General features: G+C 33.3%; 1 protein-coding gene and 1 long non-coding RNA gene across 4 annotated transcripts in view; one reads left to right on the top strand and one right to left on the bottom strand.

The window, feature by feature from the left end:
- The window catches only part of LOC114258274 (uncharacterized), a 63309-nt gene extending 50868 nt beyond the window's left edge, over positions 1-12441 (bottom strand). The window contains exons 1-4 of one of the 3 annotated variants that reach the window (XM_082890734.1): positions 11731-12398; positions 11373-11552; positions 11024-11188; positions 9729-10347 (exon numbers count right to left, since the gene is read on the bottom strand). In XM_082890734.1, coding sequence (XP_082746860.1) covers positions 9729-10347; positions 11024-11188; positions 11373-11552; positions 11731-12057 — 1291 coding nt within the window. In that variant the 5' untranslated portion in view covers positions 12058-12398. Of the gene's footprint in view, positions 1-9478; positions 10348-11023; positions 11189-11372; positions 11553-11730 lie in introns of those variants that run through there. The other 2 variants (XM_028198188.2, XM_028198189.2) reach the window with 2 other exon arrangements.
- A 1799-nt stretch (positions 12442-14240) lies between these two features.
- On the top strand, positions 14241-16872 carry LOC145801547 (uncharacterized). Its single transcript, XR_014343157.1, has 3 exons — positions 14241-15709; positions 15898-15952; positions 16069-16872. It is a non-coding gene; the product is annotated as an uncharacterized LOC145801547 (long non-coding RNA).
- Positions 16873-18020: the final 1148 nt, after the last annotated feature.

Genomic DNA, 18020 nt, shown 5'->3' with positions numbered 1-18020 from the left:
TCGTTCTCGCCAACCAACAGTGCTGGAGATCCAGAAAGTAAAATATTTGCTCCATCAGAAGCCTTTTACTATCCATGAGAGCATTGCTTTGATGATCATTGGATAATCTATCCATTGGATTGGATCTAAAATTTGGAAAATAACTTGATTAGTTATTCCCCAATCTATATTTTCAAAAAACCACATGTCATGGTTTGCTATGATGGTTATTTTGGGAATTTCGTCTTTCAAATTTAATTTATCATAAGATCATTCTAAGATTTGTCTAATCTTATCACGATGATCTTCAACTAGATTTTTAATTAACATAAAAATTTCTTTTAGAAGCAAAGTTCTTGCTTTTTCAAAGAGACAAATTCTTTTTATTTGTTCAAAAACTGGATCAGAAAACTCATCTGATATAAGGTCTGATAGCCGAAGAAAATTGTTTATTTTTTCAAAATTAAAATTTTCATTCCAATTCATTTGTTTAAGGATATTGAAACAAAGATTTTGCAAATCTTTTAATTTAGCTGTTTGCTCAGCTAATTTGTTGGCCAGAACTCCCATATGTTTTCGAAATTTCATTTTGTTGTCTACAATATGAGTTTTCCAAACTCCATTGAGTTCTGTATAAATTTCTCTGGATATACCAGGGTTGAAAAAATCTTTTATCTCAGATTCATCTGGTTTAGATGTCTGAATATTAATTGGAACTGGGTTAGTTCTCATTTGATTCTTTTGATAAACAGGCATAGCTGGTGCACTGTAAAAAGCTTTTTTAGCTTTGGTCATGCTATCATATGCTTTATAGCTTGCTTCTAAATATCCTCAAACTTGTGTTTTGCAATCATTCCATTCTGTGTAAGTTTCAGGTTGTCTTCCTGCAAACACAACATAAACCTTTTCTTCTCCGGGGATTGCTTTTTCAACAATTGTCACCCAATCTCCTTGAGCGGGTTGTTTACCCTTATCCATTGCTTTCCTCTTGGTCTAGAGGTCTTCTGCAAAAATTAAAATTACATGTTTAGTAATTTAATTTTCTGAAACAATTTCTACTAAGAAAATCTGCAAGAAAATTGTTAGTACTTTTAAGATGTTCTACCTCAAAAGTATATTCATAAATTTTATTATAGCAGGCTAATAATCTTCCTTGCTCAATAGGTTTTTTATTGATAAAGAAATCTCTTACTGCCTTATTATCAGTGCGCACAATAAAATTTTCTGGGGCTAAGTAAATATGAAAACTTTTTATTGTCAATTTTATTGCAAGTAATTCTTTTTCAAAAATAATATATGAGTAATGCTAGAGACCCCAAATATTCTACCAAAAGTTTTACCAAATATCTCACATGGGTATGGGACCCACACAATGTGGGTCCCATGTGGGTCCCACACCCATGTGAGACATTTGGTAAAACTTTTGGTAGAATTTTTGGGGCCTCTAGCATTTTTGATAATATATTTCTTTTCATTTGGTATAAATATTCCAGAATTATATCCACAAATTAATTCTTCTTTTTGTAACTTTATGGGTATTGGATTTTTTCTTGGTCTAATCCCATTTTCTGATAAAGGTATCTCTTTATCATGCCATAAATTACTTAGTATTGCTTTAAGAACACATCCCCAGTATGCTTCTGAGGCATTTGTTTCTAGAATTAATTTATCACCTATTTTAGGAAGATAAACATCTGGTAAAGTTTTAACATTTTCTTTTATTTGTTTAATTAAAGCAACATCTTCTGCTGTCTATTCAAAAATAACATTTTTCCTTAATTTGGTTAACCAAGGAATTTCTATTTTTGAAAGATTTTAAATAAAATTTCATCCATAATTTAGAATACCTAATAAACTCTGTAATTGTGTTATATTTTCAAGAGTATCAGGAAAATCTCATACTTTGGACAAAATATGTTCCTGTAATTTTAAACCTTTCTGGTCTAAAACTATTCCCAAAAATTCAATTGATTCTTTTTCTAGTTCAATCTTTTTTGGAGACAAAATAATTCCATGTTTTTGGAATTTTTCACAAAGTAATTTTAAATGTTTCTTATGCTCCTCCTTGGTTTTAGAGAAGATAAGTATATCATCAATATAAACTACACAACAATCTTTAAGATCTTTAAAAATTGTATCCATCCATCGTTGAAATACCTGTGGTGCAATATTTAACCCAAAAGACATAACATTTCAGTAGTAATGTCCTCTAGGTGTACTGAAAGCTGTTAATTTTTTTGACTCTTCAGTCAATTGAATTTGCCAAAATCCACTTTTATAATCAAATTTGCTAAAGCTTTTTGATCCTTTGGTTAAGTTAATCAAAACATCTTTTCGTAGAATAAAATATCCATCAAATTCTAAATTTTCATTTAGCCGTTTATAGTTAACTTCTATTCGGGCTTTTCCTCTTTTAATTTCAGCATGGTTTCTTACCATAAAAGTTGGGCTAGAGTGAGGGCTTCTAATTTCTTCAATTAACTTTTTGTCTAAAAGTTCTTGGAGTTGAATATCAAATTCATCTATATCTTGTCTAGTATAGATCATTGGTCTTACTCTAATGGATGTTCACTAAAATTTTCTTCCAAAATTTTATATATCCAGTGTGATTCATCAATGGTTTTGATGATGGGAGTTAAATCACCACACGGCACGGGCGCAAACTCTTTATCACAAACATATTTATGTTGTTCTAACAAGGGAATATGAATTAAGACATTGTTTTATGCTTAATGAAATGGCATTTTCTTGTATTTACATTGGAAGGTATTTATAGATAAAATTATTTCTGTAGCGACCCTGGTTTCGATCCTTCTTTCATCCACTTCGATTGGGCCGGTTGGGGGTCGAGCTGCCCGGTCAGCTCGCGGGGGTCCAGGGGGCAGCGCCCCTTGGCGGGTCCAATGGCAGCGCCCTGGTGGGGGTCGAGCTGCCCGGTCAGCTCGCGAGGGTCCAGGGTACAACGCCCCTTGGCAGGGTTGAAGGGCAGCACCCCTCAAAACAAAAATGCAAAATGCATTCAAAGTTGCTTGTCCGCTCGAGCGGCCGTTTATGCGTTCAAGCGGAGAATGTTTGGTTTCAGAAGTTTGACCTGTCTGCAAAAGTACTGGGCTAGTGTATTTGATGCTCGAGCAGGGCTTTTCACGCTCGAGTGGACCACGTTATATCAATTCGTGAATTTGATATTTCAGATCACTTTTTCAGTCCTCTCTCTCTCTCTAAAACTCTCCAAAATTCCAGATCGGGAGTTTCTCTTTCTAGAAGTCATCTTCTCTATTTGATTTCTCCAAATCCATTGGGATTTAGACCTAAGTTCTTCACCAAAGTCGGTTATCTAGGTGAGGGCTACGTTGTGTGCGGTGGAGATCGAATTTCATCGTTCTTGAATTTGGGGTTTTCAACTCGTTTCTTCGTCAAACTTGAGGTAGGGATTTTCTTTGAGTTATATATATGTTTTTGCAAGATCAAGATGATTTTCGAAATCATCCTTTGATTTGTTTTGAAAATTAGTTGTTGATTCAAGAAAATGAGTGATTTTCAAAGTGGGTTTACTATTTGATTCTTTGAGATACAAATTAGGGGTTTTAAACTATGTTGATTGAAGAAAGAGGATTTTGGTGAGATTTTCTCAAATGTTTGAAGATAGATGGTTTTGGTCAGAAAACCTAGAAATGGGGGATTTTTAAACAAGAAGTTGAAAATCTATGGTTGATATTGTTATAGTTATTTTGAATGCCAAAATAATTGATGTTTGGAAAATTTCTTGTTTATATTGTATAAATGATAAAGTTTGAGAAGTAAGAGAGTTGTTGTTCATTTTGAAAATTGTTATTCAAAATGTTGATATAGTCTTGAAATGACTATGTTGTTGGAAATATTTGAAATGTATGAATTATGTTATCCCTTGGATGAATTGAAATAAAAGTACTTATTCATCTTGTGAAATTACATTGAAAGGAGAAATGAGAATTTTGATCAAAATTGTAGTATTGTGTGGAAGAATTAGAAATGGAAGAGTTGTTGTAATGTATTGATTATTGTTGCATTGGCATATCAATTCATTTGATTACATTGAACTTTGAAAGTTGATTTTGAAAACTTGCATTGAGAAAAAACTATTGAGAAATGAGTTTTCATGAAATGGTTTTGGGGTAAATACGGTGGTAAGTCTTGATAGGTGGTGTAGATGATAGGTGTCGAGCCTTCCAGTTGTTACTGGTAAAAATGACAGAGTATGGGTGTCGAGCCCTCCAGATGATACTGGTAAAAATGACAATCTGGTAGTACTTGCATAGTCTACTTGCAGACACTAACCTACAGATTACCAGAGTTGTATTTACCGCCCCTCGAATAAAATGTAATAAATGTTGAGCAGTTGAAATGGCATGACATCATTGAACATGTTGGTTTTCAAAAGATGAAAGTGTGTTTTATTTTCAAAAAGGCATGGCATGGCATAAGCGTTCCATTTCTTTAGACTTGTATAAAATGTATATACTTTGTTAAGAATTCTCTACTGGGCTTTATGCTCACCCTACGGGATTTTTGTGCAGGAAATGATATGGTGATTCCGCCTAACTGAAGGCGTGAAAGTGTGTGCTGAGAGCATAATGTGCTCATAAGCTGTGACTCTGATTGTAAGCCAAGGGCTTGTATGTATGCGTTTGAATAACTGTTTTGTGTAACCAGGCTCAGGCCTTGGAACTTGTAAACCCTTGGGGGTATTTGTTATTTAATTAATGGTTGTTGGATTAATTGTAATATCGCATGAAGACTATGTACATCATGTAATGCAAGTATGAGGATTGGTTATCAGTTTTACTTTAAAGAGCCATGACTATTGTATTACCATTTGGGCACGGAAATGGGGGCATTACAGTTTCCAAGAAGGAAATCTCCATGCATATACAGAAAACGTAAAATTTTTGGTATAATAAACTTGCTATCATTTAACAAAATAGCTATATTTGTTGCCTTGAATTGTATGGAAGTGTGGTTGCCATCAATTCCAGTAACCAAAATTGGATATTTCATTAGTGTCCATTTTTCTTTTGGTATGGCATTCCATTTACATGAGCTGACCGTAGCTCCTGTATCTATGAGAACACTGAGGCTATAGGGTTTATAACTTGCAAAATTAAATGTTCCCAATACATATGTGTATCTTCTTTTTCCTTGGCTAGGAAAAAAATAATATCATCATTTTTTATTTGAATATGATACATATATGCAGACTTAATATGTTCAATTTTTTTTTTTTTTTTTTGTTCTTGGGAAAATTGGAATCTGAACATTGTTTGAAATAATAGATTCTTGATTAGAATTATTACTTGATTCTCCAGTGCTTAATTTTGAAAATGATTTGTTAGGAAAATCTTTTTCAAATACAGAAGTTGATCTTTTAATTTTTGGAACTGTATTTTCAATATATAAATTTTTTCCTGATGCTTGCATTTGTAATTGTGCAGGATTTTTTGTTTTAGAAGATTCTCCTTGTCCCACTAGGTCTTAGATTAACCATTGTCGAGGGACCTCTAAATCGCTCCAATTCATTAGACGATGTTGTATTACCTTGTCCAATGGTCTTGGTTCAAAGATTTCAACGATTTTATTATCGTTTGATCTTGTTCTTGTTTTTGTTTTAGGAAATTTGGTTAATTCGTGAATTGTTTTCTAACGAATAGCCAAATCATGAGAATTTGATTTCATTCCTAATCCTTGTGTTTTAATTCTTATTCTGATTGTATCTTCCAGATTAGAATTATTTATGGAAATAAAAAAATTTGGTCTAACATTAAACCAAACTACTCCATTAGCCAAATTAGACTGATTTCCCCCAATAATTGCTTTCATTGGGTCGGAAAATCTTTTGTCAAAAATTACTGCCAAAATAGGAGTATCTATCCCTTGGCGAATAAGGTTGTTATGGTTACTTGAATTAATCCAATATGGATATATTGAATTTCAGGATATTTCTTTTTCCATCTTGCAACCTTTTTTGTTATCAAAAAAAAGAATGTCAACATTTCCTTCTTCTGACTGTTTTGCTTGAGTGTTACCACTGTATTGTTCAAACACTCTTGCTAAAAAAAAGTTGAATTTTGAAAGTTCATAAATTTCTAGAACAGCAACTTCTTGCATTTTTTCAAGTAAAAGTTTTTTCTTCTCCGATTACATCTCCAAGTCAAATTGACTGTAATTCTTTCTGAGATATACTATCTGCTTCTTAAGATATTTCTTGACTATTATTCGTCATCATGAAGATTAGTTCGTCATCATGAAGATTAGTTCTTCATCTGAACTTTCTTTATCACTAGAAATTTCGTATAAGATTTTTTCTTCATCAGAAATTTCTTTGCCATATATTATTTCAAAATCTTGTTCTTCAAGAATTTTGATCATTTTCTTTGCACTTTTTTCCCTTTTGGGGCATTCAGGTGCATAGTGACCTTCTTCGTTACAAATGTAACATTTACAAGTTTTCTTTTGTGAAATACTTGGTTTTTTTTTCGAATATACTTTTTCTTTTTTGAAAATGTTTTGTTCTTTTTCCAAGATTTCCATTTATATTTTCTACATTTTTTGGAAAATCCTTTTCGTTTAGGAAATGTATTACAATCAATTTTTCAATTTTCTTTTAAAATTTTATCACAACATTTTTAACCGTATTGTGAGTTAGAAATTTGACTTTTTATTTATTTTTTCGCCTTTGCTTCTAGACACTGATTTGCTATCAGTTTTAGAACATAATTAATGCGAAAATCAAGATTATCATATTTTTCCTTCCCCATTTTTTTTGAGAAAATCAGGATATGTTTTAATACATAACCCTTCCCATGGATTAGGGAGTTTATGGAAAAATTGATCTAGCCAGAATTGATTTGGTGGTGGATTAATAAGATAATAATATTTTTAAAAAGTTTGAAGATAGTCTTCAAAAAGACAAATATTACATAATTCTAATTTAGTCAAAATATAATTTGCATTTGCTTGCAAATTAGTATCTCCTGCAAAACCACATAAATTTTTTTTTATAATTTTTGCAAATTCAGCTAAAATTGTGTCAAGTGTGAGAAAATTTGTTAACAAAGCCTTTTTTTGAATTTTTTCAATTTCAAATTTTTCCCACTAACTTAACCATTGCAACACATTTTCCTGGAGAGTTGCTGTAATATAATCAAGGAATTTTTTCTTTGACCAACTATTTTTATAATTGGTAATAATGATGGACAAGGATTGTGCCCAATAATCAATTGCTTATTCCTGATCCTTAAATGGAACATGAGGCAAATCTAAATAAGCATCATTTTGAGCTATTGGATAGTTATGATTATTATCTTTTCTAGATGTTACTGGCTTAGGTGTATGATTGGAGGTACTTCCAATGTTAGAATCATTTTTAATTTCATTTGTCTGAATAAAGTCAAAATTTTCTCCATCTCTCCATGTGCCAAATAATTCGGGATCAATTGGCTCTTCTGCCTTTCTTTTTCCTTTATTTATTTCTGGTAAAATATCTTGATCTAATGTTTTTTCAGATGAGGATAATTAACTGTCATCATTATTAGTTGACATATTAATATCATAATTAAAGTGCTGTAAAAGGGCTTCATGTTCTAGATAAGTTTTTCTTATTTAATCTAATAGCCTATTTCTTTCATCAATACCTAAATCTGGATCTTTATATAATTTTTTCCAATAATCCAATATTTCAACAATATTTTCATATTCAATCCTATTATAGGTATTGGTTTGAAGTATCATAATATCTTCTGTATCATAAAATAGCCTAGGGCTATAACTATCTCCTGGACTATTCATTCCATCATTGTTTATGAATGATATAATTTCTAATGTTGTCACTAAATTGTTTATTTAGTTTTTTGCTTCTTTATTTAAGTCAATATTTATTATAGAATCCAAATTGTCGATTTTAGATTCTATAGACTCAACTTTGATTTCTAGATAATTTTGATTTATTTTTTGATTTTATCTAATTTAGAAAACCAAGAACACATAATATTAGTAATATTATTTAAACTAGAACACACACTATTTATATTTGCAGACTCTTTAGTAATATGCAAACTATGATTATATTTATTATTAATATTATTTTTTGTATTTCCAAAGCATATTATATCTTCAGGGTTAATTGCCATTATCGATTGTTGTTGGTACCTAAGACCCTCCTAGTATATTATCTGGTGCCTAAAACCTCTCTTTATGATCTTAAAGACTTAATTATGGCCAATAGTCAAACGATTTCAATGAGTATATGGGTTTTGACATACACTAAGCATATAGGTTTTACAACAATTATAAATGAAACAAATAATTATGAAGATACAAAATACAAAGGATATACAACTAAAAACTTAGACGAATTTTTTATTTTATTTTATTTATAACATAAAGCACGCCATACACATTTATATATATCAAAATTTATACATAAATAGAAATACTTACACAGCTTGATTTTGCTTTCAAAAGCTCTTCACCAAGCTCTGATACCACTTACAAAAACGAAAAAGGAAAGAAACTTTTTACTATTTTTATTATGAAATTATGATAGAGTTATAGAGTATGGAATTATGATGGAAAAGTTAGAAAAGAAGTTGGAAGCACAAAGATGGAGATAATTTACATTGTTCATTATGTTGGCGTGAAGACTAATATATAGAATACAAGATGATGGATACAAACAAAATCAAACTTATTGCATACCTAACTTAGTAAGACTTTATGGCAAAGAGTTGCCAAAAAATCTAACATCCTAGTCAAGCCTAGTCATAGGCTTTATGAAATGTCTTCATAAAAATAAATACAAAGAGACAAAAATATTTAAAAGAAAAATTACAATTATTTACTATGTATTACAATTTTTACAATTATATAGACTGATATTCAAAAAATAATAATGAATTTTATGTGAAAGGCATGAGTTGGTATCATACAAGCCACTCCAGAAATTGTGCCACTGATTATTCATAAGGAGAATTACTTAATAATTGGTTAGGGAAAAAAAAATACACAAAAATGACAGCCCCACAACTTTTTACTTGCACCCGCCAAGTTTTTATAATTTTTTTTCTTTCCAACTTTTTTCTCGCCCCTCCCCCCACCAAGTAGTTCAATTTCGTCCTCAAATGTTTGCCCAAACAATTATATTACTATTATTACTGGAAGAAAAAAAAAAAGCGTATGGAAGAGAAACATCAATACCACTTGACTAAAATTTGCAACAGCTGTGTGCGTGAGAGAGATATATTTCACACAAGCCTCAACCATCAGACTCAAGAACAAGCAAGCATTCTACCCCCAAAGGCTATATATAAACCTGTCATACAAATGAAAAAAATGAAAAAAAAAAAAAAAAGATGCAGCCAAGGAAACAATACAAGCCATTAGCTCTTTCACAAGTATCCTCCCCACTCCCAGTACTTGGGCAGGCTTGGATCCAATAAAAATAAATCCAAAAGCCATTCAACTTAAATGGAGGAGGGACAACACACATGCATTTCACATATATCCTTAATTAGTAATTTGTTTGCTATCTTGTTAAACGTATTATACACCAACACAAAGCAAAGCAAAGCAAATCTAATCTGTACAAGAGGAAATGGCAAGACAATGCATAGCTCTACTGAAAAAAGTCCTCATCCTTCTCAATCGTCTTCCTGATGCGACCAAGGTCTTATCCTCAATGCCTTTAGCTGCATTTGAACTAGTTGCCAATGGAATAGGAAGAGGAAGAGGTGGAGATACTGAAGGTTCTGCCTCTGAATGAGAAGGCAGGGTTGGTGCTGTTTCTGCTAGGATCTCTTCCAGTGTAGGAGGAACAGGTGTCAGTTGCTCTGGCTTTGGTTTGTAGTTGAAGGAGAGATCTTTGTTGGCAGCAAGAGCAATCAGCTCTTTCTTCTCTAGCCCTTTTGGTGGTCCCAGGCTGCAACAATTCTGGCTGTGCTTTGCCAATGCATCTTTGAACTTCTTGATCTGTGATGCCATCCTCATCCTTCTCAATCGACTTCCTGATGCGACCAAGGTTTTATCCTCAGTGCCTTTAGCTGCATTTGAACCAGTTGCCAACGGAAGAGGAAGAGGAAGAGGAAGAGGAAGAGGAAGAGGTGGAGATACTGAAGGTTCTGCCTCTGAATGAGAAGGCGGGGTTTGTGCTGTTTCTGCTATGATCTCTTCTAGTGTAGGAGGAACAGATGTCGGTTGCTCTGGCTTTGGTGTGTAGTTGAAGGAGAGATCTTTGTTGGCAACAAGAGCAATCAGCTCTTTCTTCTCTAGCCCTTTTGGTGGTCCCAGGCTGCAATAATTTTGGCTGTGCTTTGCCAATGCATCTTTGAACTTCTTGATCTGTGATACCATCCATCATCATTGCAATGCTTTAGAATGCACTAATAAAATTGAAGGAAACACAAATCCCCCCCCCCCCCAAAAAAAAAAAAAAAAAAAAAAAACCCACCGCTTGGACCTTATTGTTTGCAGGTAGATGATTGTGAATCAAGGACAAGGCAAGACATCGACTGGCTAATAACAACTGGTCTTTTTGGAGAAAAAAGAAACCTCGAATTTGTACCAACTTAAAGCTCCTTAAATAAGAAAACCTTTATAAAAAAGAGAAGAAGAAGAAGGGGGCAATGCATACTCACAGTTAAATCCAGTTATAACTAGCGCAATGAAACAGGGTTGTGAGGAAAGAAAAATCTTACGTTAGGAACAAGGGAGTAGGAAACAAGGTTCGTTCCAGATACTAATTAGTTTCCAACAGAAAAAGTCCCCATTCAACATAGTTTCTGATACAAAATTCATATGCAAAGACAATGGGCAACCTAGTGCATGGGGCTCCTGCTAAAACAATGTCCAAGAGGGTAAGAAAAACACAGTTGTATCCCCATTTCTAAAGAGAATGTTTGCGTGACTTGAATTTGCAATACCAGGGATGATAAGCAGCTCAACAGTACAAAATTTATATTCAAATATGGGTGGAAAATGTATAGCAGCTAAAGAAGAGAGGAAGACGAGAACTAACTGTGGCATTGGTGCAGCTAAAGCTGCAAAGACGACCGTGAGCACCTCTGTAGAAACGGAAAAAGGGAAGAACACGGACATTAAGGGAGTAGCACATGGATTTGTGTTCCTCGTAGTTCACCTGCAGAAACTGCACCTCTGGGTTCATCTCTGCTAATTGACATATCTGCAGTGCAGAGTCCAACCACAAAAATTTACATTCTAATGCTACTACTTGGTATGGTTCTAGAGAATGATGAATTTTCTTTTCTTACATTCTTCCTGAACTCTCTAATATACTCGACTTTTTCTCAGAGATTAGAAAATTGTAAGAGGAACAATAATAGGTGAGAGGAGGGGGATTATGGGACCTTGGGATGAAGGGCTTTGCAGCCACCACAGCCAGGGGAAAAGAAATCAACAACAACCAGTGTGTCCCCAGCGTTGAAGAGCGACTCCACAAGGTCTTGGGCACCTTTCACCTCTTTCATGTTGGGTTGAAGCCCTTTCTCCCACCATTTTTGAGTTTCCCCAATAATTCCTGTCTTCATCTGTGCAAGTACAAATAATACCAATCTAAATTAAATTGCCAAAGGGAATTTAAATTGCTAATCCTATTACCCCCATAACTAACAAGGGAACTTTATTCCAGATCCATGGATTTAAAAGAAAAGAAAAGAAAAACTTTGGAACAATAAGGTTAGAGTAGAGATTGGAGGAAGTACAGACCTGTGCATTAAGAGAAAAGGAACAATATTGGATATTCCCTTTCTTGGGGATGCCCTCAAGCTCTTGAACAAGAAATCTATGGCCATGAAAATCGCTGTTGAGTGATGATGACGTAGATGATGATGATTTGAGGGAAAGAGATTTATGCTGTAGAGACGGGAACCTCATTCCAGAAGAAAAAATGGATGATGATTTAGTCGGAAATACAGAAACCCCATGATAATGAGAAAGAGGACGACGACGATGATGGTGGTGATGCTGATTGTGATGCTGCTGATGAATCATCGAAGAATTTAGCGACAACATATTTGTCTTGTTCATCATCATAACCTCTGCTATCGATTCCACCAATCCAAACCCACCGCTATCAAAACCACACACAAAATCCAATCCTCCTCCCTCCTCTTTTTTCTACTTCAGCACTCACAGTGAACCCACCCAACAAAAAGGAAAAACAAATATTGCAGATCAGTTTGGTTCTTCTTCTTCTTCTATAATCTGCTGGGGAATTTTGATTTTCTTTTACTCGAGAATATTGCGAAGGTTGGTCGCTTTCTCTTTCTCATCATGCACAAGTAGGAAAGAGAGCGCATGGTCCAAAAAGATTTTTAGCTTTTTTTTTTTTTTTAACTTTTTTTTAACTTGTTCCCAAATTGCTCCAATACTGCGAGTGTTCGTTGCTTTCTCTTTATCATCATGTAGGCGTGGGAGAGAGAGCGCTTGGTCCAAAAAGATTTTTTTTAAAATAGGATAAATTATATTAACACCCTTAAAATTTATATTTATTACGGTTCATTCCATTATATTTGAAAAATTACATTGATTCTTTGTTAATTTAATTTTATGTATGATGATTATTACGGTGAGGGAGGAACTGTTATAAAACTTTAAACTTTAGAAGGCAATCTATAATAAAACTTTAAATCTCAAGGAGGGAATGTAATTTTCAAAAGGTAAGAAAAAAACTGTAATAAATATAAATTTTAAGGAGTGTCAATATAATTTACCCAAAATAATAATAATAATAAAAAATTTCCAAAAAAGTAACGTCCAACAAAAAAAAAAATTATAAATATATTTTCCGTCATTTATTTAAAATATAGATTATTTCATATAATTTAAGAAATTATAAATATTTCTAATTAATAAAATTTTTTAAGTGTTCTTCTATAAAATAATAAAATTACTTAAATTATTAATTAAAATAATATTTTAAATTATTAAAAACTATTACTTGATTTGATAATTTGTAAATAAAAATGATTATTTGTTATGAAATTAGAAACTTTAATGGGTGAAATATAATTTTCAAAATCACAATAGACAAATCGTATTTTAAACAAACATCAAGAGATGTATTTATAATTTACCTAAAAAATAAAAATAAAATCTAGTATTATTATGTAAAAAAGTCTATTAATACATAAAATTCATAGGAAAAGTAAAATAATAAGGCAATAGCGTTGTTGCAAATTATGGTTTTTATAAGTTTATTTTAGGTCAACTTTAAGCCCAAATTTGAGTAGGATCCACACGGCTTTTGAGATGGGTCTAAAGAGGTGTTGTGTTCCTTGTCGCATGGTAAGTCAGTAAACGGTTTGTCAAAACCATTTATGAGTAAATATGAACTTGATGTCGTTTTTAGATTCTTGAAATGGAAGGTTAAAGAGTTAAATGTGTGTGGCACCCTAAATGTTTAATTAAATACCACGAAATATATATATATATATAATTAGAGTGTAATAAAATATTGAATGATTGTATGTGATAAAGTGAATTTAATTAGAAAATATAATTATTTTAAAAATTAAGTCAAAGTAGAATTAAATCCAAAAAAAATAAATAGATATACATGGCTTGTCACCACTCTAACACGGGGCGGTGAATATGCATATATAGTTCGGATGAGACACCTAGTTAAGAAGCAGATAGCAAATGAATTGAGCCTCCGTTTGGGAAGTGGGTTGGCTTTTTAACTTTTTAATTTTTTTGGCTATTTTAGCTTGGGCTAAAAAGTTTGGTTTGGGAAGGATTTTTTGACTTTTTGACTTTTTTAACTTTTTTTTGTAAGAGAAGAATGTAATGATTATAGATTAGATGTGATGTTTTATTTTTTTAACTAAAATAATCTATTTTATCTTTTATAACTAAAATAATTAAAAAAATTTCGTTTAACTCTTGTCCAACGGAGCCTGAGAGTGACACTGGTTGAGGGGTGGCAGTGGCAAAACTTGTCACATGTCAAACAGAGACTATGCATATGCCCCCTATAAATAGTACATTCGTTGCGCTTCGGAAAAGAACAAAATATCTATATAATAAAGCAAGAGGTTTTTTGAAAAATGTATAAAAATGTCTCAGAGATACATTTAATCTGGACGGCTGAGATCAATCTTCAGTATATATCAACGGCTCTGAATTATTTATTTCCCGCCTAAACACTTCTCTTCTTAACCTTCTCACCTACCCACGTCTCTACCTCTGTCCCTCTCTGCTCTCACCCACGTCTCTTCCTTCCTTCTTTATCTCTCTCTCCCTCTCTCCCTCTCTGTTTATTCTTCAACAGAACCCTCTCGACGACCGCCATCACGACCACCTCTCTTCTCCCTCGCAGGACCCTCTCTGTTTCTCCTTCTTCAACAGATCCCTCGACCACCGCCATCACGACAGCCTCTTCCTCATCCCCCTTTATCACTTCAGTCATCTCCTCCTCACAACAGATCTCGCCGAAACCCTCTTTGCCTCTTTGCAACGTACGATTAAGTACATAAAATTACAGAAAACGGGTTAGTTTGTAAGTACAGAAAATTAAATCATGTTGATGAAAATTTCTATGTTTATGTAAAGCAAATGGATTTGGGTGATTTAATTTTGTTTATTTTGGGGCATTGCTGCAAGGAAAACATGTTATTTTCTTAGCTCATATTCATGAATTCTTGATGTATATGTGTGTGTGTGTGTGTGTGAAGTGGTGTATTGATTTGTGTTTCTCACTCTGGGTGTGTTTAGTTGAGGGTTTTTGTGGATTCAGAAAATGGGTTTTGAAATAATTCACACTACTGTGATGAATTAGTTTGCAAATGGGTTTGTTTGTAAGTACAGAAAATTCAATCATGTTGATGAAAAATTCTATGTTTATGGAAAGCAAATGGATTTGGGTGATTTAATTTTGTTTATTTTGGGGCATTGCTGCAGGGAAAACATGTTATTGTTTGGTTAATTTTAGGGGTTTTTTTGAGTTCATTGTGAAATTCGATTATATTCAATTGGATGTTATTGTTGTTGTTGTTTATATTCATGTTATTGTGTGTACGGATTTTTTCCCGGAAAAAAGTACCCATAAAGTGCCTTCAATTTATAAATGTGGTTTCACACAATCACAGTACCTTCGATCTTCCTTACCATTGCCAGACTTGGCCTGGAGAATGAGATTCAATTATTATGGTGTTACCCTAATAATTTTGTTTGGATTGATTTGCTTGGATTCTGGTGTAATTTTGTTTGGTAACTGTTTCAATCTGAGTGATGTATATATCAAGAATTCTCTTTTATGATTTTCAGGTTATTCCCTCCAATTTGTTTGTATATATTCAGTGTTTGTCCAACTACTCCATATTTTTTAAATATCCATGTTCTAGAGCATTGCATTGTAACAAGAATGAAACATGACCCTTGCTTTCCATGATTTTCCACTGTTTTTTTTATAGGAGTTTTTATTAGAATAGTTGGTCTAAATTTTGTTGCTTGATGGAATGCATTTTGTCTATCACTGTCACATGCAGGTTTCTCCCATCTCTGATGGAGATACAGTTGATTTTGATCATTTTAGCTCTCCCAGGGACGAAGGTGCCCAAAGGTTCATTCCTAGGCTGCCACATGCCTTCGGTTCATGTCCTAATCTTGAAGCCCTTGCACTTGAAGCAAACAAATCTCAAGTTCAAGATGGGGATAGTGTTGTTTCCCATGTACAGTACTCCCGGTAAATATTGCTGAAATTCACTAAATGCTTCATTTTGGCCCCAATTTTTGATATTTTCTGGACATCTATGGTGGTTCTGTAAGAGTTCAAAGCATTTCACATGGATTTTTATGGAACAATTGCTACACTGATTTCATTAATTTGCATTATGTAGCTTATACTTTAATGTGATTTTGACAATCATGTAGGCCCATGCATGAAATTACATTTTCAACAGATGACAAGCCAAAGCTCCTCAGTCAGGTAGTTTGCATGTTTGCTTATTTTAGTACAATATTAAAGAACAAAAAAGTAAACTGCTTTTGATAATATCATATAGTGCCTCCACCACACGATCACTGAGTAGTAGAATTCTGCAGCTGACTGCCTTCTAGGCGAGGTTGGGCTGAACATCCAGGAAGCACATGTTTTTTCTACTGTAGACGAGTACTCCTTGGATGTCTTTGTTGTTGATGGTTGGCCCTACGAGGTATTTTCTCTTCATATTTTTTTATCCAGTTATGTAGTAGAATGTTTATATTCTTATGGCAAACAGATCAAGCTACTTTGTGTTTATTATATTTTCGAGTTCTATTTCTTTTTTTTCAGCATATGTGTCATCAAGATCTTTGAACTCAGATCTTGATTTTTGGATTTTCACCCATGTTAGAATGCCGAATTGTTCATTCAATTTTTTGTCAGAGTTTTTGTGTTTTATATTGTCCTTTTCTGTACAATTGGTGTTAGTATATTGTTTTTGTGCTTTCCATGATTTTCTGTATATTGTTCATTCAATTTCAAGCTTATTTGATTTTTAAATTGTGCTCTTTATGCTACAAGCGAGTGATAGCTTACACCAGGCCTGTTTACTATATACAAAGTTTGCTTTGTATTATTATTACTATTTTTTTGGAGCTATGCGTTATATATACTTTTGTAGCCCTTTTCCTGGGTCCATTAATATATGATCTGTCATCAGTTTCTGTCTTGATCATACAAAATTTGGGGCTTCAATGACAATTCCCAGCTGGACTTGCAATCTTCAAGGTGGATGTGAAGTATTGTTCATCAGGTTGATAGTTTCACAGTCTAAAACATATTGTATAACAGTATATACCAAGGTTATTACTTGATGTTGCATGGCATATGGAGGAAATTTTATTTGTGAGAGTGCAAATAGCCAGTCAGTTGTACAAGATGTGTGCCTACAACTATTGTCATCGGTATCTTTATCGTTTAGTCTATTGACATACTCCAAAATTGATGTTTATCTTGCCTATTAGCCAAATTATGTTGTGCATTTTCTGGATACCACTTTGGCTGCTTGGCTATTCACTTCGGCTGCTCGACATCCTGCTCGGCTGCTCGGTTAGTTTATTACTTTGGTTCTTATTTTTTTCTGCTCAATGTTTTTTTTCTGCTCGGCTGCTCAATGCTTTGGTAACGTTTGGCTGCTCGACATCACTCTTTTTCCTCTCCCAGCTTTTGTTATTTCTTTTGTTATTGCTTTGCTTTGATATTGAGCCAACTGATATATACGGGTGAATTTTGTTCTTTTGTTATTGAGCCAACTGCTCTGTTTTGTTAAAGAAAATAGTTGCTTTGTTAAAGAAAATATTGCTGCTCTGTTAACAAAGTGACTATACCATGGTTGCTATGGTTTAGACTATATCATGGCTGCTTTGTTAAAGAAAAAATAGTTGATATTGAGCCAACTGCTTTGTTTTTTATCTCTTTTGTTGCTCTGTTAAAGAAATAACAAAAGAAAAAAACTGTTTGTTGTACTTGGGCTTTCAACGATGGCCAATGGCGAGCTCTTCAAATTTCACCCTCTGTCTATGATGAAAATGTTTTTAAGGTCATTCTTTTTCTCAATGACTATAAATGTAGGCAATTAAGTAAGCATTTACTATGGAGTGAGTATATAAATTCCTCCTCATTTTCTTTTCTTTTATTTTTTCTCAATGAATTACAAGCCTTGGATTTTGTAGTCAGTGAAGCATGGAAGTACAAGTTCAGACTCATATTATCATTAACCAACAACTGGGATGCATATGGTGGCAAAGCACAATACGTGAAATGGGGTAAAGCTGCAGGCTTGAATTTGACTTCAGATGATGACTTCTTCACTCATCCGACTCTCAAAACCTACTACAAGGCCCATGTCAAGGCATGTTCCTTAATTACTACTTTTAGAATAAATCTAAGTTTGCACATCAAGATTTCATAGAATGAGATACATATGGTGTTGTAAATTTAGCTGCATTTTAAATTATAATTACATTTTAATCTTAAAATTATTTACACCGTGCCTTTAGGTACGGGCATACGC

Source organism: Camellia sinensis, chromosome 10 (assembly GCF_055761805.1).
Source record: "Camellia sinensis isolate YWXY chromosome 10, ASM5576180v1, whole genome shotgun sequence".
Classification (NCBI taxonomy): domain Eukaryota; kingdom Viridiplantae; phylum Streptophyta; class Magnoliopsida; order Ericales; family Theaceae; genus Camellia; species Camellia sinensis.
The sequence above is the reverse complement of the archived record's forward strand: the minus strand, read 5'-3'. Positions and strand labels throughout refer to the sequence as shown.